The sequence below is a fragment of the Cebidichthys violaceus genome, unplaced genomic scaffold, assembly GCF_023349555.1.
Source record: "Cebidichthys violaceus isolate CVI_PGR_0920_01 unplaced genomic scaffold, fCebVio1.0.p SCAF_2, whole genome shotgun sequence".
In the NCBI taxonomy this organism is placed as follows: domain Eukaryota; kingdom Metazoa; phylum Chordata; class Actinopteri; order Perciformes; family Stichaeidae; genus Cebidichthys; species Cebidichthys violaceus.
Window position 1 is genome coordinate 21991581 of NW_027176372.1, and position 16059 is coordinate 22007639.

General features: G+C 38.7%; 2 protein-coding genes and 1 pseudogene across 3 annotated transcripts; 1 reads left to right on the top strand and 2 right to left on the bottom strand.

Moving 5' to 3' along the window:
* The first annotated feature begins 765 nt into the window (after positions 1–765).
* On the top strand, positions 766–4055 carry LOC137875957 (immunoglobulin kappa light chain-like; annotated as a pseudogene).
* Positions 4056–5072: 1017 nt separating this feature from the next.
* LOC137876017 (uncharacterized) lies at positions 5073–7340 on the bottom strand. 2 transcript variants are annotated; one of them, XM_068715552.1, is made up of 6 exons: positions 7278–7340; positions 6815–7138; positions 6332–6688; positions 6064–6195; positions 5898–5941; positions 5073–5801 (listed from the first exon to the last, which is right to left on the bottom strand). In XM_068715552.1, the coding sequence occupies exons 1-6, from the start codon at positions 7318–7320 to the stop codon at positions 5667–5669; spliced, it is 1035 nt and encodes a 344-aa protein (XP_068571653.1). In that variant the 5' UTR covers positions 7321–7340; the 3' UTR covers positions 5073–5666. The 2 variants fall into 2 exon arrangements, with proteins under 2 accessions (XP_068571653.1, XP_068571652.1); XM_068715551.1 differs by having other exon boundaries at positions 6064–6201.
* Positions 7341–11714: 4374 nt separating this feature from the next.
* LOC137876019 (uncharacterized) lies at positions 11715–14296 on the bottom strand. The gene is made up of 6 exons (XM_068715556.1): positions 14130–14296; positions 13677–14006; positions 13137–13493; positions 12478–12612; positions 12296–12339; positions 11715–12211 (listed from the first exon to the last, which is right to left on the bottom strand). Exons 1-6 carry the CDS (start codon positions 14170–14172, stop codon positions 12077–12079), a joined length of 1044 nt encoding a protein of 347 aa, XP_068571657.1. The 5' UTR covers positions 14173–14296; the 3' UTR covers positions 11715–12076.
* Positions 14297–16059: the final 1763 nt, after the last annotated feature.

Sequence of the window (16059 nt, forward strand, 5' to 3'; positions counted from 1 at the left end):
TGTCAGGCTTCAAGTAATGCGTTTTTGTCCAAACCATTCTGGTTCGGACCAATCAGCATCCTGAGAGGATCTAGTGGCAGCCATGGGCGTGTTTCAGGTCTTTGTGACACGACAAATGCTGCTTTAGCATCAGTTATATTAATGTCATTCTGAATAGGGGCGTGGTCCCGTTACATCAGATCTGGAGAGTATTTCTTCAGTAAAGAACAAAGTACAGCGCTGAAGATTTTTCTCAAAGGAGAGTGTGTTTGTTCCCGACTGACGGTGATACACAGATGGTTCATCCAATCACCTGCTGTAACAAACCAGCTGCCACTCCAGGTTAATTTAAGTTATGGAAATTTCCTGCAAAAAACAAATAGAAAGTGTGGATTGTGTCACCTGTGCATGCGATTAAAATCCAACATTTCTGCACATCGTGACCTTTAAATACACACATGCAGTCAATGTGACTGATTTTGCTGTTGAAAGACTTTCAGTACTTGCTCCTAAATAGGCCAAAAACACACAAAAAATGGTTATCAGAGAAACAATACATTTAGTCATGCAGTCTGAATAACGACACTGCTTTGAAAACACAACAAATACTCAACATGTAGATGTCCTATCTAATGAAAATAGATCAAAGGTTTAAACTTGAAGGGGGACGGTCATTTTCTATGTTTCAGCCAATCATTGTACTTTGTAAACCTCAATCACCCAGTGACTACAGCTTCCATTTGGTCGTGTGTCATCAGTAGTGCAAGACAAGAGTGCTGTACCACAATGATCGGAGGACTGTCTGCTTTGATTCTACTTTGTACATTGTGTAAGTGCAATTCTTAACTACTTTGAGAAAGACACGACCATGTATTCATCTTTGGAAGGGTTCATACTTTACCTGTTTACTTATCTTGTGCTTTCATTCTGTCTCTTTTCTTCAGATCTGATTCAAGCTGCAGAGGTTCCTCACCAGCTCTCTTTGACTTTGGTTGATCTTGGTGGAAATGTTACGTTGCAGTGTTCAGTTTCTGAGACGAAAGACAAATCATTTTACTGGTACAAGCAGCCTCTTGGATATATGGTCCAACAGGTCGCTTCTGTTGTTCTTGGCAAAATGACAGTTAGTGAGGAATTTAACAACCCACGTTTCAACGCCACAGAGCAGTCAGTATTTTCTTACCATCAGAAATATCAGCAAAGAGGACGAAGCGACATACTTCTGTCTCATTGGATCAAGATATTCACACAGTTCGGTTAATGGCACCTTCTTGGTTGTGAAAGGTAAAATATATTTCTCTCTAAGTCTTTTTGCCACGTTTGATAATTTTAATTATTAATTCTTATTAACACATTTTTATCTGAATCATGCAGATCATAATCAGCAGAGATCTTACTACGTGAAACAAAGTCCGGACACTGAGTCGGTCCAGCCGGGCGACTCTGTGACTCTCCAGTGTTCACTTCTCTCCAAGAACAAAGAAAACAGAGTCCAGTGTCCAGGTGAACACAGTGTGTACTGGTTCAGATCTGGATCAGGAGAATCTCATCCAGGATTCATTTACACTCACAGTGATGAACAAGAAGAAAGAAGTTGTGTCTACAGTCTGTCCAAAACTATACAGACCTCTGATGCTGGGACTTACTACTGTGCTGTGGCCACATGTGGAGAGATCCTGTTTGGTGAAGGAACCAAAGTGGAGACAAGTATGTATTTACAGTTATACTAAAAGTATTGTATTTTCATATATTGAAGTTCTAACATCTAGCGAATTTGACGGCACACCTGTTACTCAAAGAGGCCACGCACTCAACAATGCTTAACTTTTAGCCTTAAATAGTATAAACCGCTAAGTTGTACAATGAATTAACACACCCACACCTCCGCACAACCCTGCAGAGGTGCTGCGTTGCCGGATTTGTGGACGCTTCATCCTGTCGGCCCTGTGTGTTACTCTGTGTGTCTGCTAGCAGAGGAGAGAGAGAGGAGCAGGGGGAACACTGAAGCACAGAAACACACAGCGATGTAACAACCCGTTCTCATATCATATCATACAGATGCTAAAGGGAGGCTTGTGCCTCTGTATTGTGACAAAGCGGTGGTTTTTGACAACCCGACATGGGGCTCAAAGGCTCTTTGATGACGCCCAACAACGTCACAAACACAGCAAGACAAAAAGCAAAGAGAAAATCCAGGCAGAGGGCAGAGTCTCTGCAGAGACAGACACCACCACACACTCCTAGTGGGTCGTAGTGATGATTGAAGGGGATTATTATTTCAACAGTCTACACATTGTTCTTGACAAAATGGTGCAAATTATGACTTTAAATTCATGAATCATCTCACAACTTGTTATTGTTCCCTTCACACGTTTACCTGAAAGGTGTCACGGAGGGATCTCTTGATGAGGACTCGGACGCAGGCGTTAAGGTTCAACTGACGATCTTTTATTTCCAACAAAAAGGCTCAGGGAAATCCCTGGAAACAAAACCTCTTTTAGCGAGGCAGGAAAAAAAACTAACAAAGCAGAACTAAAAACTCCGATTTAACTCAAAGAGCAGTAAAGTTAAAACGGCAAAAGCCAAACCAAAAATCACTTCGCAAGGAAGGTATAATACTACAAATAAAAAAACTCTGATTCAACTCAAAGAGCTGAATGATCAAAATGGCAAAATGCAAAACAAGGTCGCTCTTACAGAGGAAACTAGAAACAAGAAACGAGAAACAAGAACGGGATAGACAATACTAAGGCTTGGACTTGCTGATAACATAAGGCAGGTGTGCAAGGCAAAAGGACATGACACAGTGGCACAGGACAAGGGGAGACGCAGACTATAAGTACACATGAGGGAAGTGGGGGAACAGGTGGAGACAATCAGGAATCAGGGAAGACAATCAGACTGGTGACACATGAGGAAGGGCAAGGAACCTGACACGAGAGGAGAATTAATTTCCAAAATAAAACAGGAAGTCACAAAACAAACGTGGAGACAGGACAAAAACCCAACTTGACATACAGGTGTGACAAAAGGTGCCCAAGATTTGGACTTCAAAACCAATAGAGGTCTTGACTCATATGACATCATCCCAACTATTTCATGAAATTCTATAATTCATTTTATTGTTACGAATTATGATAAATTACACATTTGATAAACTGAATATTACTAATCTGCAGTATTTAAGCTATTTACCAGTGAGTCACCTAAAAGTCATGGATGACTTCATGGAAACAAGGAGTAAAGAGTTAAATGACATTTTTAAATGACTTTCAGGAACAATTCATTGGGATCCAGTTCACATCATCCTTGGCACACTGCTGGCTCTCTGTGTGATTGTGATTGTCATCCTTGTTTTCTCAAGGAACTGAAGGTAAGTTCAGTAAACTGTGAAGACGAAGAACATAACTGGAATCTACAGATGTCCTTGTTTATAAAAAATCCAGGACGTTACAGGAAGCCTCTCTGATACCATTTACTCTTGGTCTTGTTGTCACAGCTCTGAATATTAAAACTATTATTTTTAGGATGGTGACACAGAGGTACTGCACTACTGCATCACTAGATCTATCGACAGTGAAAAGGAAGAAGAAGAAGAGAAACAAGTCAAAGGAATCAATGATCGGCACTGATTTCTGTTTGGGTGAATTCCACTGATTGTCAAAAAAAGACAGTTCAGCTCTTTGTTATATTTTGGAAAGCCAACATGTATTATATGGATAAAGTGTGTGTGAATGTTTTTATCTTTACTTAACATTAGTTGTGCATTGTTTATTTACATTTAAGGCTGGAATTATGTTTCTTCAAAGATACACAGAAATATTATACTCAAAATCCATATGAGTACAAAAGACACGTGAACGTCTCAGAATAGTTCCTGCGCATATTCGCCTCCGTACACTGAGTGTGTTCAGAGATGTCTGCGTGGCCTGAGTAGCATGCTCCAGCCTTAGTAACTTGTGTTTGCTAATGTTGCTTTGTTGAAATAAGAATGAATATATCTGTTGAAGCTTGGAATATTGACTGCATCATGAAACATTAATCAAAGTTGAAATAAAAAAGGATTATGTCAGAAATCTTCCGCAGTCATTCTTGAGAAAATCCACGTTGCTAAAAAATATCCTGTGTGCACAATAAAGTAAGCTGTTTGCATCAAACAATGTGAGCAAGTGCGACTTATCCTGCTTTTATCACTACACTAAACCATGTATTAAATTAGTTTAATATTGATCTGCTGCCGTATCGACATATGGGCATTCTAATTGGACAACTGATATTTTGAAAGCTGCTTTTCTACATTTTTAACGAGGCAAGTGGAATGCTAATTATACATTTGACAATAAAAGCGTACAGGAGTAGTGCAGATGAAGGTGCAGGAGGAGTTTGGACACAGTAAGGTGATTCTCAGGTTATGGACTGTTGGTCACAGGTTGATCTGACTGCACTGGTCTGGGGTTAGCAGCTTTTCTTTAGGGGTCGTTGGTGAGAGAGGGGGAGTGCACCCAGATGTTTGGAGCAAGAGAAGAACTTTTAGTCAACTTTCCCACAGCCGAGACTCTCATGAAAAAGGGATTTTTAATCTCAACGGCACTATCCTGCATAATTAAAGTTTAAAAAAATACTTGTGTGTACGTAGAACAGATAATTGATATGATGACGCACAGCACGTTGGCATTTGACGATTCTAAGAGGGCAGATTATTCAATGATGACATTTTGATCATGGAGTGCGATAAAGGATGGTTAATATCTGGACATTTGTTTTACGGAAATATTATTGTCACTGTTACTAAAATATTTACATTAATCGTAGGTCTGAGATGATCTCTCTAGAATGGAACGCTGTGCACAGACATCGTGACTGACGTCTTGTTTCCATTGTGTTCCTTCAACATACACAATACTACAAAAACATGACACCAGTTGATACAATATACTTCAGCTCAATGTAACTTTTTCACAACAACCCTCAAGATTATGATATATACCTGAACGTCAATACTAAAATAATTTTTATAGGAATCACATCAACACATTACTTATTCAATTACGGTCTTTATTTGCAAATAGATTTAGACACACAGTATAGTTTTGTTGAGAGGTTTGATAGTTGTTTTTTCTTTTGCCCTGATTATTTAAAACACTTTTAATATTTAGATCTCAAGTTTATTTAGGGTTAAGACTGACTGTATGTCACATTGCTTTTAATTTGCAGGAATTATAAAACATATATGTTGTGGTTTATTTCTGTAAAAGTACTAGTTTCTACTGTGCTGCAAAAATTTAATAAGAAAACCATTCAATGTCCCTGTCTTATACAAGATCAACTAACTAAAGTTATTTTCAAAATAAACAAATTATGACTGAACACTTAATGAAATTATGCCATTATAAAAGAAAAGAGAAAACCTTTGAAAAGACTGAAAGCGGTACACCTTAGCATTGATACATAGAGAAGTTTACAGTCTTAAAACTGCACATCAGACAAAAGACACAGATGGAAACCTTCCTCAACCCTCAGACTCTTTGAAGGTCAATCTTTCAAACAGTCAACAATGCACAAAATTAAACAAGAATTAAGAGATATGAGATGGTGTAGAATATCAACAAAAGTCATTAAAACGTGTCAAAATGAAACGTAGAACATTTTTCAGGTTATCAAAGTGAAAGACTGTAACCAATAGATTGTTAATCTTTCATTAAAGTCCTGACACCAGTGTAGACGGTCTCTCCCTCTGCTGTTTTTACATTCTTTCTCTCTGCTCTGCCAGTTTTCCTCTTGGTGAAGGTTGGTGCAGAATAAACCAACATGTCCTCATTTCTCTGAATAAATATGAAAACAGCATATTTTAATTTCTATAGAGTGGAAAGAAAATGCCAATAACTTTTCCATTGTACTCTTTTCTTTATAGACCTTACCTGCTGACCTTGGTGCTCACCGCTGGCTGTTGCAGCAACAGCAGCTGTGTTATAAAATAAAAACAGAGATTTAGGATGAAAGACCCTGCAGGTTAATTTACACATGTCAGTTGTGTTAATTCCGGAAAGTTAGCTTTTGCAAGATACTGTTAGAAACGTGTATTACCGTTGGACTGATCACAAGTTTTCATCTTGATGGTATAAATCAGGAAGGCAATAACAATCAGACTCATAGCCAGAGCTGCAAATAGCAGAATCAGAACCGTGTTGGCCTTCTGCAAATCCCACATGTTGAGTGCTGAAACTATGTGAAAATGAGCAAATAATTGAAGTTAACAACTATTTTAAAAGATTATATAAGGCATATGGTACAATTGCTTTGTGATACATGATCTAAATGAATCTTGATTGATATGGAAATATTCTGCCGTTACCTTCAACTTCCAGTTTTGTTCCGTTTCCAAATAATATCTCTCCACATGTGGCCACAGCGCAGTAATAAGTCCCGGCATCAGAGAAGCCGACGTTCTTAGAGAAGCTGTAGACACATTTCTGTGGAGAGTGAGCCTCAGGACTCTTCTCACATCCAGCACTGTTGTTTCTTTGTGCATAAATGACACTGGGATAAGATCCATCTGATCCGGCTCTGAACCAGTACACACTCTGTTCTTCTGGACACGTCTTCTTCTCAGAGTCAGAGAGGACTGAACACTGCAGACTCACTGAGTCTCCTGGATGGACTGGATCAGATGAACGCTCTTGTATGACGGCAGTGATATTAGGTTCTGGTCCTGAGAAATACAAACATGATAATAACCATGCTTTAGTGAGCATTGAAGTACTTAAGAAATGTTTTTATCTTTATACATACATGTAGGATAATTAAATGATGTAAACTGATTTTTATAAATGTTTACCTCTAATTCTCAGAAATGTTCCATTCAAAAGTATCACATCGAGTGTGTTCACTCTTAAACAGTAGTAAACTCCAGTATCGCTTTGCTTTGCTTGATGAATATGCAGGAGAAATGTTCCAGGTTCTTGTTTTGTTGTAATGCGAGGAGTCGTATTAACACTATCTTCATCAAAAGTGTATGTTCCTTTAAAGAATTCAGGTAAGTTTCCAGAAACAAGCCTGATCCAAAACAAGGTTGATATGCCCTGAGTTGTATTGCGAGGACAAGTCAAAGTCACATCTTGTCCAACACTCTTTGTCTCAAAGATCAGATCATCTGTGCATCCTGAAAATGTGAAGAGAAACACGGTTCAGTGGTTGTTGACAGAGAAAGAATCAGGTATGTCCTGCTGAATTACTGTAAGAACATGACAATGATATAAATACATATCTGAAGTAAATCTGACATTGCTACATGTACTTACGCCCCACTCTGAGAATCAGCAGTAAATAAAAGATGATCATCATTTTCTTGTTAATCCTCTTGAGACTGCAGTTAACTCAGATCAAATTAGAAGATGAAGTGTCTTAATGTAATCATGTCAAGTGGGAGGGATCAGTTTCAGAGCAATCTGATTGGCCGGTCGTTATTTTCCAACCTAAAAATATGAATCAACACCAACAGCGCACTTTTGTTTCATGGTGAGTTTCTACAACTGACACAGAGAGTAAATATGACATGATTTGATTTGATACTAATGTGAACCACATTTATCCAGAAAAAATCTGGTTAAAAAGTATTTTTCATTCACTCTTGTACCATATTTATGAGCGGTGTAGCCTGGTTTCTAGAAACCCTAAACTAGATTGCTGCTGCATTGATTCATGGGGTGAGATATGATCTCTGTACAGAATAAACTAAGCCATGTCCTCCTCTCATGATTAAGGTGTGGTTAAAGTTAGGCAACAATAAAGACTTTAAGGTTAAGATCATTAAAATGACAACTTAACAAGATTTAAGGGGGAATCCAACAATTAAGTATTACATTCCCAAAAAGTTAGAGAACTTACAAGAGATGGATAAAATTCTAAACAAAGACCAACAAAGTATCCAAAAACACTGGATCCTACATTTCCTTTAGTGCGACTCAAAAGCGTCTTTCATTAGAGCTTCACTGACTATAGAAGTCTCTTAAACTTAAACGCTCCAGTTTGCAATGCAGAATTTTAGTTCTCCAAACCCACTGATGGATGTAAATGACAAATTGCAAACAAGTCCAATATGAATGTATCTCCAAAAGAGAACCGGACTGAATTACTGCCACTCATTATGTTTGTGTGTTAGCTTACACATTTAAGGATTGTAGCATTTATGCATCAAAACTGAGATCCAGCAGCTTTGTGGTTAACTCATGACTCTAACATGTCCTGCTGTCTAAAGAAGAGTGACAATCTCTAAACGCTTTACAATCCAGCGTCCCGGTCATTTTAAGCCTTTGTTTGTGTAATCTTCACACAGTTGAGTGCTTGTGTTTGTGCACATATTCAGCATATTACATGTCCTCTCTTTTCTGCAGTAAGTGGCTCCTCTGTGTTAGACTGTTCCAACTCCTCCCCTCTGGTAGGCGCTACAGAGCACTGTACGACAAAACCACCAGACACAGGAACAGCTTCTTTCCACTGGCCGTCACTCTGACGAACAATTAATCAGACATACTGCACTATGATCTCCAGTTTGATTTGTGTGCAGAAAAGATGCATTCATCCATTTGTCATCACGATACACAGAGATAGAGACGTGTTAAATGTTATGCACGCTAGCCAATTCAGATGCTCCACATCATCAGTGATGACCCGCCCACTCCTGCCTGTCAGTCACATCAGCAGGAAGAGCACAGCGTACAGAGGAGGGCGGTTCAACCATCCGTCCTCTATTCTCACCTCACTTCTTTTCAGGGGGCTGGTGAGAGGCAGCAGCAGAGCGCCACTCTCACAGGATCACATTCACCTGGAGGAGATTTAAAGTTTCTGACCCGTATATTGTTATCAGTCCAGTGTGAACCTGGGACAAAACCCCAAATAAAACCATATAATCAATAACAAGGTGATTATGAATAAACAATCCTGGGTCACTTCATTCACAGTGGTTGACGTCTTCACACTAACATTAAAATGCAGCCCAGTACAACACCACAAACTCCAGCGTTATAATAATGATCAAAACAGCGTTAAGGTTTCCTCCCAACGAGACAGTTGTATGAAGAAGTAAATTATAAAGACGACCGTCTATCTACAGTTTAGGACCGAAACTTCAGTCACATTTGTTAAACCAGCTCGCTGTGGTTTGTGGCCTTCATCAGGTTCTACATATTGTTGACAATGAGCCAAAACACTCTTTGTACTTTCTCACACACACACACACACACACACACACACACACACACACACACACACACACACACACACACACACACACACACACACACACAGACACAAATAGACACACATTCACAGTCACCACTGACAAACAAATGATGCGTGGAAACTTAAGCATTGTTGGGGTCGGGCCTCAAACTGAGGTGTCGATACAAACCTTCTTCTCTCACTCTGTTTCAGCCTCATGAAGCTCGTTTTGAACGATGTTTACCTTTTAATAACACACTTGTTGTTATGATTGTTAATAATGTCACATCAACTAACAGGAGTAGGTTAAGGGTTCAGGAGGGTCGGACAAACGCACCCAGTCACGCTATGTCCCGATCATTTTCCATCACACTCCTCTGCAGTTTTGTGCTGTTCATTTGTAATTGCTGTCAGAGGGGGAGGTGCTAATCCTTCACTGGACCCACTCTGGTCTATTTGTCGATATAGAATTTTGAACCTTGATCTTAAGTTAAGTTTGTCTGATTATCTCCAAATAGGTGAGGAAGCCTTGTTTAAGTCTGCGGTGTGGTGATAGACTCAGGTGATGAATAAATCTGTAGATTAAAACAAAACACGCAAATATGCATCTGTGATATTTTAAGATTGACCATGCATATGGTCGTAGATGGTTGCATCTTAAGAACATGAAGGATAGACAGTATCTATACTTTAAATGAGCACAGCAACAAGTAAAAATAGAACAATAAGTTTGTCTGCTGAAGCTTATTGTAGCTCTTCCCTCACTACACATCCTGTTGAATAGTCTGATGTGAGTAAACAGCCTTGAAGGTTGGTCAAATGGTGCAAAAGTGTCCCACCACAGCTTCAGTCTGTCAGTGTAGCTGTTGCATGTGGCTTTGCTTGCTGCTCTCGCTACATGCAGAAGGGATTTACAAAGTGCTGTGAGACCAGAAAGAGTGACGGGTTTATTCAATTGAGTAGTTGTCCCCTGACATGTTTTTACACTGAATATGTTTTAAAAAGGAAACTAATTGTGTCTACAACATGTAATGCTCAGTATGTGTGTAACTGCTGCACATCAGTTCACTGGTGAAAACCACCGACAGTCTATTTGATCCCTCTCACTTTGTGTCTTCATGTGCACATAACTTTCAAAGCAGAAATTTAGATTTGAAAAACACACAAGTGTAACTTCATTAATTAAATGGGCCTGTCCTTAATGTTATTGGTTTTACTAGTGCTTTTTGTGCTAAAACAAATCAAAGTATCTGTTATTAAAAAAGAGAAAATGATAAAAACTATTTAAGAGTGTTTGAAAGATCATCAAGATTTAGATGAAGATCAAAATTGCAATACTTTATCATAATGACAAATTGTACATTCATGAGGCCTCTTTCTCTCACTGTAACCAGTGACATTTTCTTTGTGGCTTTGGCCACATTTCGTCTCAACTTTCCCCACAACTGTCATTAGAACCAGCAGGCTATGCTGTAGCTAATGCTATTTCAAAAGTCCTCCTCTTCACCTCTTAGTGTTGATTGGACGGACAAATTTAGACAATTATCAAAAGATTTGATTCCAGCTCCAGGATGAGTTTAGCCTAGCTTAGCACAAACACAGGAAGTAAAACAGCTAGCCTTCACTGAAAGAGAAAAAAATACTGTCTCATTTATATGTTGCATGTCATTAGCAAACAAGCTAGCCAACAATACATCCAAAAAAATCATACAGGATTAGTTTAGTTACGAAAGTGCGTGAAGCAGGATCACTGTAAAACTGGACTTCAGCCGTTGGGCCGAGCAGTTGTTGGTCAGTAAATGGCTCCAGTGTGTAAAAACGGCTCATTAAGCCACTGATTTGTTCAAGAATCCACCTTGTCAGGCTTCAAGTTATGCATTGTGGTTCGGACCAATCAGCATCCTGAGAGGATCTAGTGGCAGCAACAGGTATGTTTTAGGTGTGTGCAAAGCCTTCTCTGCTGGCATAGACAGAATCACAAAGTTATAGCTATTTTATAATTTAATTATTTTTCATAAATTCACTACATGTATTCTAAATATGTTTTCCATTAGCTTATTATCTCATTGCATAGCTACTGTCTTCCTCAGTTGCGCTGCCTCCAGCACAGCTTGTTTTAAGCAGAGCTTTTATCCAATCAGATTTCGCCCCTATGCTAACGTTACATCAGATCTGGAGAGTATTTCCTCAGTGAAAGAAGAACAAAGAACAGCACTGAAGGCTTTATTCTTCTGTTGACCAGTAAAGGACCATGGAAACCGGAAGAAACTGTCAGAGAAGGTGTGTTGTGTCACCTGTGTGCATGTGATTAAAATCATAATATTGCTGCACATCGTGACCTTAGCGTACACACATGCAGTCAATCAGACCGATCTCTTTTCTTCAGATCTGATTCAAACTGGTACAAGCAGTATCTTGGATATGTGGTCCAACCAGTCGTTGCAATAGTTTTTGGGAGAATGACAGTTAGTGAGCAATTTAACAACTCATGGTTCACAGCAACAAAAGGGAACACTCAGTGTTTGTGCCACGTTTTTATGTCATAGAAATTATTTACATGATAACTCCTTTTCATTTCTTTTTAACTGAATCATGCAGATCGTAATCAGTAGAAATCTTTCTCTGTGAAACAAAGTCTATGCTCATGTTTTATCACGGTAAAGATGACAGAGTAGAGGACTAGAAGTAATTCATTTGACAAAGACTAAGTGTGTGTGACAGTAAAGTATCAGTGGGACGGTCTAAAACACAACATTTAATCCAGATATACATGAAATGCTAAATATTACATAATAGCCACATACAACAGCCTTTAACTTTAAAAAGAACAATCAGCTATCACACACGGTACCAACTGATCTCAATCAGTCCACTTAACATGCTAATCCAACCCAAAAGCCTTAACAGCAGCATAGATCCTCTCTCTCTCCGTTGTTTCTGCGTCCCTCGTTCCACCTCTGCCAGATTTAATCGCGGTAAAGACGACAGCAGAATAAATCCATGTGTCTTCATTTCTCTGTGGAAATGTATTGAACATTATGTAAGATGACAAATACCAAAAAAGATGCATCTTAAGTGTTTATGGATAAGTTGATCTTACCTTTAAATTCCTTTTTGCAACATTTTCAAGCAGGGAAACAGCAGCTAAAATATGAAATAAACAAAGAGAATATAAAGAGATACAAATAGATACGGATGCAGTAGTTTGTTACAACACTAATGATGAAATATAAATACATATATTCATGTGTGTGTGGGATGCAGAGATTTAACTTGTATTACCTTCATTGTTGCAATAATCACACTTGTTTTTCTTGATGGCGTAAATGAGGACGGCTGCAACATTCACACTAATAGTAAAGACAGCACACAGCAGGACCAGAAATGTACCGTCACCAAAGGACCACGAGCCGGTTTCTGAAACATGAACACAAACAATGACTTTTAGTAAAACTAAATGAAAATGTAATTCCTCCAAAGAGGATTTTACTTGTCACAAGTATTTCCCTACAATCAATCTGTATTGATTTCTATTTGACTTCTGGTCAAGATTCATTAACACTTAAATATGCACATTTCATATTAAACTAATTTACCACACTGACTTGCCAGTGGGTTGATAATTAATAACTTATGATCTACAGCAAAACATTGTTAAAACCTACAGAGCCTTATTTTCTTTCATCCTGTCATTAAGATGTGAAGATACCAAAAATGATGAATTGCGAGAAACATGTTTCAAATGATGCCCAAGAAATTAAGAATATCTCCATTTGATGGAATGGTGCAGCCATAAAAACACACTCTTGGGTTAAAACAAGCTATTACAGAATATACAGTAGTGCTGTCAAATAATGTGGAGAAAGATGATTTTCCAACATTCAAAGCATGTAAGGTGGCAATAAAAGGGGGAAAAGAAGTTTAACAGAAGTGATAGTTACCTTCAACTTCCAGTTCTATTCCGTTTCCAAATAATATCTCTCCACATGTGGCCACAGCGCAGTAATAAGTCCCGGCATCAGAGGAGCCGACGTTCTTAGAGAAGCTGTAGACACATTTCTGTGGAGAGTGAGCCTCAGGACTCTTCTCACATCCAGCACTGTTGTTTCTTTGTGCATAAATGACACTGTGATGAGATCCATCTGATCCGGCTTTAAACCAGGACACAGTGTGTTCTTCTGGACACGTCTTCTTCTCAGAGACAGAGAGGACTGAACACTGCAGAGTCACTGAGTCTCCTGGACGGACTGGATCAGATGGAAAGTCTTGAGTGACGGCAGTGATATCAGGTTCTGGTCCTGAGAAATCAAAAACAACAAATGTTTAACATGTCATACTCAATTCAATGCTGATACATTATTTAATTAAATTTCAGAGGGTTTTACAATCTCTACAACCAACTGAATATGCAGCGTAACAAAAGATTCAAATACGTAACATTGCTGTTATACAACATGAATGATTTCTGTTGCTGTTTTTACCTTTAATTCTCAGAAATATTCCTTTTGAGAATGTCATGGTGCTGAAGCTCACTTTCATACAGTAGTAGACTGCAGTATCGCTCAACTGTGTTTTGTTAATATACAGGACAAATTTTCCAGGTTCTTGTTTTGCTGTAATGTGACGAGTCTCCTTAACAACGTCGTAATCATGGGCTATTGTTCCTCCTAATATTTCAGGGAAGGTTTCAGAAACAAGCCTGATCCAGAATAAGTACGTTGATTGCCAAGAATGCCGGCGGTCACATGTTAGAGTGACATTTTGTCCAACACCAACAGTCTTTGTCTCAAAGATCCCATCTTTGTTGCATCCTGAAAATAAAATGAAAAAAGAGTAATTAATAACAGCGATCATTCATATATCTCCTCTATATTACTGCATGAAGATGTCATTTTAAAATATGTATCTGGAGTAAATGTGACTTGAATACTTACGTCCCATTTTCAGCACGAGCAGAATGAAAAATATGATCATCATTTTCTTTTCTTTTCACATGAAGGACTGTAGTTAATTTAGATCGTATCCGAAGATGATTCACCTTCATAGAATCATATAAAGTGGGAGGGATTAATGTCAGAGCAATCTGATTGGCCTCTCTTGATGTCGGCTCTTCACTCTACTACCACAGTGGAAATGTATCAACCAAAACTTTCCAACTTGTGTTGCTAGTGTTTCATGTGTTTGCCATCTCACGTTATACATACTTTGTTCACAACAATTTTCCTGTGAAGAATCAACAACAACAAAGCAGGCAAGTTTCTCATGGCCCTGAAGTAATTTGACCTCAAAGGGAACTCATTTCCCACGCTTCACATTACCATTGCTCAACGTCATTTATTAAGGATTTCCACCTGCAGATTGGCCCATAAACAAACAATCTCAAGACAGAATTATTTATCTCACCAATATCTTTGCTTGGCAACTACATTATGAATAAGTAACTAAAACACCTTGCTGAGGTTTGGGAATATTGAGTTAAAAATAAAGGCAAAGAAAATGTTTACACCGTGACAAGATGTAAGCTTCATTTCATTTCTACATGCAACATGAACGGCACATGTTCATGTTGCCGTTCATGTATAGTTGAAGCGCGATCTTCTTTTAAGGCTCTAGTTCTATAGAGCTACTAAGTGGCAAGAGTAGTTTTGGGGTCTGGTGCCTGAATTTTTTTATTTTTTTCCTTTGAAGGACATAAACTTGCCTAAGACAATTCATGGGCATCCAAACTGTTGTTTTTGGCAATAACGGCATGTAAGTTACTGAAAGTTAAGATATATAAAATCCCTAACTGCTGCTAGCTGAGGTGTACCTCCTCAAAAATGTCGAGGCAACGGCCTCAGATGTACCACATCATGACATGTGATCTGTCAGCGTGGGCTGCTTGTGTTTTCTCCCAATATGTTTCCAGTGCTGGTCAAGATTGTTAATAATAAAGACAACATTAAGGAAGTTACAAGTCCCTGTGAAACAGAAGTTGGAGCGTCTTTAGCTTCTGTACTGTGACATGTTCTGCAGTGAAACGCAATATTTGAGCCGTGTACAGTTACAAGAAAGATTTAATTCAAATCCTCCGAGTTTGATTGGACCGCTAAAAAGTAGGCGGGCTTAGAATGCAGCATGTCACAGAGCTACAGAGGACTGTGGCTCCACACACACACACACACACACACCTCCCTGTCACTAAACAGATGCAGTAGCTAAGAGTTGCAGATTGAATGATGGATGGATGTCAAATTACTGGTTGGAATTAGTTGGTACTCTACGTAAGCAAACTTCAGCCCTCGTCTGTTTTTTGTGTTCTTTCACATTTAGTGTTTGTCTATTGAGACTTTACAGTAATGGATGGTGCTACAAATGATCTTCACATCACTGCCATCTGTTGGTAAAAAGCACATGAGTCATCAAACAGCAGATAACACTTGCAAACTCTTTGTTCATTAGCTCAAGTAATATCAAAATGTTTGTTTATTCAATCAATTCCACGACTAATCTTTTATCTCTGTAACCTGTAATGTGCATTGTACCTGTTAAATAAACAATAAAATAAAAAAATACAAAATACATTTGTATGCTGCCCTGTATTTTCATGTGTGTGTGTGTGTGTGTGTGTGTGTGTGTGTGTGTGTGTGTGTAAAGATAAGCATTAACGATCACCACTGACAAACGAATGGAAAGTTGAGCATGGTTGTGGTTTGGCTGCCAAACTGAGGTGTGGTTTCAAACCCCATTTACTTTCTTTCATTCTCACCAGTTTAGTCTCAAGGGGGGTTATGAAGTACACAAAGTGCAGAAGACAGAAAGTACAGTTTCATGGTGCAGCAGGCTTTTATAAAACCACACCTGGTCAGTTATTCATGCTACAAA